The sequence below is a fragment of the Urocampus carinirostris genome, chromosome 3 (genome assembly GCF_059441175.1).
Source record: "Urocampus carinirostris isolate Australia breed hairy pipefish chromosome 3, RoL_Ucar_1.0, whole genome shotgun sequence".
Taxonomy (NCBI): domain Eukaryota; kingdom Metazoa; phylum Chordata; class Actinopteri; order Syngnathiformes; family Syngnathidae; genus Urocampus; species Urocampus carinirostris.
In genome coordinates this window covers 35117846-35125661 of record NC_142351.1, presented here as the reverse complement: position 1 = coordinate 35125661, position 7816 = coordinate 35117846, and the positions used below count along the sequence as shown (strand labels likewise).

The window sequence follows — 7816 nt, the reverse complement described above, 5'->3', positions numbered from 1 at the left end:
AAACCACAAAAGGGTGTGGTTTCTTTGATTGTTTCCATGCACATGCAGACTATTTCCAAAGAGCGCCACACAGGAGGCGCATGAAGCAACCAAAAAATTACAAATTTGGACATTATTGCAGTGAAGGTAAAACGGGCGAATCATAATTTTGTGTTTGTTGACATGTCAACTTTGTAGAGGAGTGGAACAAATGAAATTTGACATTGACATTATAGTAACTGTTTTTATTCTAGGTGTGATCCCCCCTTATTTTTTCTTTAAATATCGCATAAAAGGAGACAAAAGAACAATACTTTGCCAATGATGTGCCTTTTTTTAATTTTAAATTGAATCTCTGTTTTGCCACCCTAAATGCATTCAACAAAACGGGACTAATACCCCTCGGTGTTTGGGTAAGACAGCTAAAACCCCCCAAAATGTTTAGTAATTCTGAATGATCGCATATCCAGCAAATACCTGCGATCGTATATTAATCTGCAGTTTGAGTTGACTGTGTTCGCCGTCAAAAACTGAGTCGAAGACTGGGTTTTATGACCAAAATGTAAAAAACTGTAGCAAAAAAAAACAAAAAACAACAACAACAACAACATTTCATTTATATCTGTACATTCAAGGAAATTGTGCGGGTCAGATGTATTGACATTTTGTTCTGTAGACACGTGTACAAGAATGCCAATAAAGTATATCTGAATCTGAATCTGAAAATGAATCAGAATTGTAGACGTTAGGCACTGCTTTAATAGTATTTTGAAAACAATGCCGTTTTGGACTGAGATGTATTAAAGCCATATTTCAAATGACTTAATTCTAAGACAATTCATTTTTTCCTCCAAAGGCTGTTTTCGCTCGTCATCTATTGTCTGACTAAAGACGTTTTTTTTCTCCTGTTGTGGTGGACTCAGGCAATCTTTGGGTTGACTCACACTGAGGAGGGATCTTCAACTGGAGTTTTTCCACGTAGTCATACATCCAAAAATGGTTTTCATTATGGGAAAGTATCTTCCCTTTGGATGATGTGCAAAAAAACACCCCCAAAAACTCTTAAACATCTAACTGGGGGTGGTGGGTTGCATACCCCCACGCCGAGAATTGTGGACCGCAGAGTCCATGTTGGACAGATTTCTAAGGCTGGTCCTGGATGAAAGTAAAGTAATGTCTCCCATGTTTCTTTTTCGTTCCACTCTGTTCTCTTTTTTTGAGTTTCTGATTGGACCTTGGTGGTGTGGTGCTGAGTGGGCGCCAGCTCCTTCTTTCTTTTAGAAATGAGAGCCAACTAGAATACAACAGGCCATTGTTTTTGTCTTGTTCTTTGTTCCACCATTATGAACTTTTTTCTGTAGCTCCACTTCTCAACCCCTCTGAATGTTACATGTGAAAAATATCATACCCCGGGTATACTTATTAGAAAAACAGAGTGAACGATGCAGCGTTGAGGCAGGGGGGAGCAGGTATGTCAGGGAGAAAAAGTTGGAGTGTGGTGGGGGTGTTTTTGGCTGGACAAGGACACGTTTAGGAGGAAATCTGGAACCAATATACTTGGTAAGCTTCCATGGAGAGGCGCAAACGTCATTGAGGTTGGATTTGGTCGGCAGTTCGAGACACCTTGTTCCTTTGATCACAGTGCCCCATCGTTTAAGGTTCCTGTTGTACAGAATTTTAAAAGAAAAAAAGAAAAAAAACCACACCAATGAGCGATTCAGATGGGCGGACCGCCGAACTCTTGGAGGTCTCCTCCCTTTTTTTAAAAGTCAAGATTCAAGTTTCTGCTGGATCACATGCGGCTTGAGAGGCAGCGGGACATGAAGACCAATGTGGTCATTACTGGCTGCCTTGCAATATTCTGGTGGTACAAGCTGATGTGGAGTTTTTTTATTTTGTGACCAAGTAGAAGAAGTTCTACAAGAACAAGACACAACGGAAGGACCTGTACGGATCCCATAAGTATGAGAGACGAAGAGCAGACTGGTGCAGATCATCCGGTGGGCTCTGTGCTTTCTGGCAGGGAGAACATTGTTAAACGGCCTTCAAATGCATGTCCAGTCCTCGTGGCAACACCAGGGTTCCGCAGACGGAAACGTCCGACGGGCTCACCCGAGGGCACCGAGGTCCCCCCACTTGACGTTAGACCTGCCGAAGACATCCAGATTGACACGCCGACCGGGCCGAAAAAACTCAAAAGGAGCCCCCAACACGTGCCGTCTTCGTTGGGGCCGTCTCTTTCACCTGTTCCGGATCCGAGCCCCGGTGGGTCATCGCCCCTGGAAGACCCGCACGGTCAACGAGTGATCGCCAATATTCGAGAGCGCCAGCGGACGCAGTCTCTCAACGAAGCGTTCGCCTCGTTACGGAAAATAATCCCGACGCTCCCTTCAGACAAACTGAGCAAGATTCAGACCCTCAAACTGGCTTCGCGCTACATCGACTTCCTGTATCAGGTCCTGCAGAGCGACGAGATGGACTCCAAGTCCAACGGCTGTAATTACCTGGCCCACGAAAGACTGAGTTACGCCTTCTCCGTCTGGAGGATGGAGGGGGCCTGGTCAACCATGTCAGCTGGTCCTTAGCCCCGTTTTTTACCAAACCATGCTCTCCTTAAAACAGGTTGGACGTTTGGCTCAAAGGTCTCAGGTTACATAGGCAGTTTAGTGAGGTCCTGTGAGGCAAAAACTCCTAATGAGCAGTCCAAATGACACATCTGCTTTTCAAGCTTTCATTCTTATTTATTACTTTTTAAGGCTTCACCCTTAGCATCGATAATTTGACCGTTTTTAAAAAAGGAAACTTGAATGACGTCTCCTCACGACTAAGCGAGGAGACCGACGTTTCATCCCGTGTTCCACCTTCAGCTGCGTTCTGATCAAGACCATCCATGTAGGTATACTTTTTATTTTTGGGTTCCTGTTCAGTCACATGGACAAACTTCGCAAAAAACAGTATCTTTAAATCCCATGTGTTTGTTCTCACGCATTATCAGCAAAACTGGAAAAAAAGCAAGCGAGCCAGTCCTTCGGTCGCTACTCGAACAGAGCTCCTCCGTTTGTTCTTGTGCCAAAGAAACTCTTGCAACCGCTTGCAAATTCTTTCCCCTCGTTTGGCCCTAAATATGCTTGCGCTGCGCAAAAGGAGCACGATAGATCGGCGGAGGGCCGACGACGAGGGCTAATGAAAACAAACGGCTTTAAGAACGCGATGAATCATATGTGGTCCCATCAAAGGGGAAGGCCCTTGCGGGGGCTCTCCCGCCAAGCTCTTGTAAACCGCTGGGAATGATAGAAGGGGTGAGAACTGATTTATACAGCACACATGCATAGGTGTAATCCCCCACCTCCTTTCCCTGACACAAAATACACACACCATACAAGTGTAGATTTTACTAATAAATTCACACCAAACAAAAGCTTAGTTTAACTACTGCATCTGTAAAAAAATTCAACATTGGCTTTTGTCTTTTTTTTATTATTATTGCTATCATTAACACAGCTAATGCTAAATAATAGATTACAATAAAAGATAGAGATCTCAAATGGGAAGTAAAGTAAAAGTTGTATTGCCTTTAATTGACCTCCAGCCGTCTAATACATTCTGGTTTAAATTGTGTTTGCAAGATTTCAGTTAAATGAACAGTTTTTATTACTTGAACACCGGATGTCGCTGTATGGTTTGGACTCTATAATTATACATATTTTGCACAGTCTTTCACAACGTTTTTGGGTACCTGTTGCAGAAAGGTGGCAGACAATTATGCCAGCTCCTTTTAAGTTAGGCTCATGTAATGTTAAGTAAATGAGAATTTCTCAAAGTATTTAAAAAAATGCATGTATACATAATATTACATGTATTTCTGCCTAATGTTTTTTCCACTGATAGGCGCTAAATAATGCACATTTAAGGGACAAAATATTCCACCCATTTTGTGGTTTACTGTCGACCGAATATGACATGACAGTATCTTCATTACATAACAACTGAGTGAGGCTCCGCTTATAGACATCATATGATTGAACTCTGAAAACAAGTGAGCCGGGATTGTTTTTTAACCAAGCCCTGAATAACATTTGATGTATTTTTATCTGCATGAAATGGATGCAAGCCAGTGCATTTATTCTTTTTCACTCATATTCCACGAATACAACATCAATGTTTTTTCATAGTATTCTAAATGAATCATTCTGAAAAAAAGTTGTTTTACTTCCCCTGAAGATTTACTTATTTTTCTCCAGATTCATTCCCTATTGATGCCAATGTATTTGCTTTCACATACACAAAAAAACAAACTATTTTTCTTAGGAAGATAAAAAAAAAAAACAACACAATTATTCTATAAAAATGAATTTGATGTTAATTTTTCATTTATTTTTTTATGTGTTAACGAAGCGATTATTGTTTCATGAGCCTTTGAAATCAGGGTTGTCATAGTAAAATGGAAGAAGGGGCCAAATAAAAGATGACGTTACAAGTTGAAGGCTTGACCTATCTAATGTTGAAGACATTTAAAATGACGTTTATAGTTAAGTAATCCCAATTGAACCTACCGATAAGCTCAATATAAACTGATGATTATTTGCTTATGCCTTAATCAGTAATCATGAATTTTCAACATGCACAAAAGATCAATTTATTTGTATAAAAATCGCCATTACATGAACCCAAAATTTAAAAAGCCACTATAATTTAGGCACCAACAGCACCCTTTAATGTATATTTCAGCAAAAGTGGCCTAAATATACTTCAAAGAAAAAAAATAACAGTCATTTTCTATCATTCACTAAACTGAAATATTTGTATTTAAATATAATTGGATTGGAATACAATCAAGTGAAGTACAAAGATCTATTAACAAAAAGTAGCATACGGTAAAAAAATACACAATTCTTGGTGTATAATACAATAGTGCAGGAGTGCCAAACTCATTCTCATCGAGGGCCACATCAGTCTAAAGGCTGTCTTTAAAGAACCAAATGTAACTTATCACTAATTATAATTGTCATTAAAATATGACAAACAAACATGAAAGGTGCATTGAAAAAAATGTCACTAGACATAGACAGTATAGTGGAGCACGGCAGCGCAGTGGTTAGCGTGTGTGCGGCACAGTTCTGAGGTGATGGGATCAAACGTTCCTATGCGGAGTTTGCCTGTTCTCCCTGTGCTTGCTTCCACAATCTAAAATCATGCATTTCAAGTGAATTGGCTGGTCCAAATTATCCCTAGGTGTGAATGAGCGAGCGAGTTGTCTGTCCCTGTGTGCTCTGCGACTGGCTGGCAACCAGTTCAGGGTGTCCCGTGCCTACTGCCCGAGGATAGCTGGGATGGGCTCCAGCACCCCGCGACCCTACTGAGAATAAGCGGTGCAGATAATGGATGGATATACAGTATAATATTTTATTGATTAGCGATTATACGAGCTACTCGAGAAAGAGAAATTTGAGATACAAATGTCTTTCGAGAATTTCTTTTGCCTGATATTCAGAGAGTTTCCAGATGTTACCACTAGAGACAGGGGCTTTAAAGTCATTTTGCTACCATCTTATGTATCTCATTGTATTTTAATGTTCGATCACTTTTGGGATGTGTTTTATAGATTTTCTCTATTGTTAATGATATCATAGTTGTGAAAAATTTTATGCAGCGAGATTGCACATGGCACTCGAGGGTAAAACTGGAGATAAAATGCTATCAGGATGAGCAACATAGTGCCTAGAAAAACAGGCCTAAGTTCCAATAATAACAATTATAATAATAATAATAATAATAATAATAATTTCCTTGTATTGTCATTCTGTGTAACAATGTACACAGAACGAAATGTCGATTGCACCTGACCCGTTGTAGCGAGCCGATGCAGCCGCAGCCAACAGAGGGCGCCGCCGACCACTTTTTAAGTCTTAGGAATGACTCGGCCGGGGCGCGAACCCGAACTTCCCAGTCTCAAAGCGGGCGCCTTACCATCTAGGCTACTGAGCTGGTATAATGATGCATCGACGAATAGTGCATTGTAGCAATATCCATCCATCCATTATCTGCACCACTTATCCTCAGTAGGGTCGCAGGGGTGCTAGAGCCCATCCCGGCTATCTTCGGGCAGTGGGCAGGGGACACCCTGAATTGGTTGCACACAGAGACAGACAACTCACTCGCTCATTCACACCTAGGGACAATTTGGACCGGCCAATCAACCTAACATGCATGTTTTTGGAATGTGGGAGGAAGCCGGAGCACCTGGAGGAATTTCACGCAGGCACGGGGAGAACATGCCAACTCCATACTTTTTTCCACATTTTCGTGCAATAGTATACATTTTTTTCAGTTTCGTTTGGCAACAAAAAAGACCCAAAATTGTTGTCAGATATGAATTTTTTACAGCTTCGTGCTTTAGATTAGTGTTGTGATGGCTCTGCAGAAGCAGCTGTTTCTGAGGCTAGGTGTCCTAGTTTTAAAGGACCTGTAGGTCTGACCAGAAGGCAACATGTCAAATAGTTGGTGGCCGGGGTGGGAATTGTCTTTTTTGATTTTATTTAGGGTTTAGAGTTAACTTAAATGCTTTTAGGATGCTTGGAATGAATGAATCGGTTTTCAGTTATTTTGTATGGGGAAAATTTGCTCGAGATATGGGCGGTTCTCAATATGAGAACGATCCAGGAATGGATTAATCTTGTATGTAGAGGTATCGCCTTATAACAAAAGAACAAAATCATCTTGGACATTTTAGGGATCTTTCATTAATCAATTCTACTCATTCAGTTGGTATAGAAACACAGGCGTATAGTGGTGCTGAACTGTCACTTTTAGATGTAGTCATAGTCGATGGGTGTTGAGGGAAATTCATTTTATTTGTCAAAGCATTATTTTGACCTATTCATTTTTAGATTCTCAGGCAATTTAATCTCTAAAATGATATGGCGGGCCACATTTGGCCCACGGCCCATGACATTGACAAATCTGCAATAGTGAATCAAGTTCATCTCAGGAGCCGTGAAAACCCTTCTCCTGGGCCAGATTTGGCCCACAGGCCTTTTGTTTGATACGGAAAATTTAAATGACGAGTAAAACCAAAAAACAACGATTTTTATGTTTTTTTTTCCCATCAGTGACAGTTTGCAGCGTTATGCCAATATTTTCTCTTGAAATGTTTTTGGCAAATGTGCCTGCTTGTTTTTGAAGCAATAACTTTTGCCTTTCTGTCTTTCCAGCTGCTGAAAAAAGGAATTGTGTTGGACACCATTTCCACCATTGCACTCATGCACACTTTGGATTTGGTATTTCGAAGGACAACAGGACTCTCTTGTTTATAAGGAAAACGGGGGCTTGAAAAGGATGAATATACAGCTAAAAGTAGATTTTGGACCATGATGACAAGCAGGAATTGTTATTAAAAATTAATTGTCCATATTAATGTTTTCCTACAATGCAACTGTCCTGACAATAAAATCAATTTGAAAATGCTCCAAGGTTATTTTTTTATGGCATGTCGCAAGTTGCATGAACCATGCAACCTCACCTCTTTGTTAGGATCGAACCAAATATCTATATTATCGATACTAAGCAAGCACTTGGATCGGATCGAAACTATTGTCCTTGGATCAACACTTCGCCCTTTCCGCAAACATTCGCTTCTCTTCGTAGAAGGCTAAGCCCTTCTCTCTCTCACCACCGGCCACTCTATAAGTTTATGTCTGAGTGTGTGACTGACAGGCACAATTTTAGCACTACTCTCTGCCTGGCCAGCTGCTGTATTGTGCCTGAGAGCCAGGAGAGAAGGCCAAATCTATGCGATAGCAACAGAGCCAGGGAGGGATAATGGATACTTTTGGTCTGA

At 40.9% G+C, this 7816-nt stretch overlaps 1 protein-coding gene across 2 annotated transcripts; it reads left to right on the top strand.

The window, feature by feature from the left end:
• Positions 1 to 1783: 1783 nt before the first annotated feature.
• Positions 1784 to 7443, top strand: LOC148369552 (twist-related protein 2-like). 2 transcript variants are annotated; one of them, XM_088329977.1, is made up of 2 exons: positions 1784 to 2871; positions 7191 to 7443. In XM_088329977.1, exon 1 carries the CDS (start codon positions 1944 to 1946, stop codon positions 2562 to 2564), a length of 621 nt encoding a protein of 206 aa, XP_088186103.1. In that variant the 5' UTR covers positions 1784 to 1943; the 3' UTR covers positions 2565 to 2871; positions 7191 to 7443. The 2 variants fall into 2 exon arrangements, with proteins under 2 accessions (XP_088186103.1, XP_088186104.1); XM_088329978.1 differs by having other exon boundaries at positions 1784 to 2875.
• The last annotated feature ends 373 nt before the right edge of the window (positions 7444 to 7816 follow it).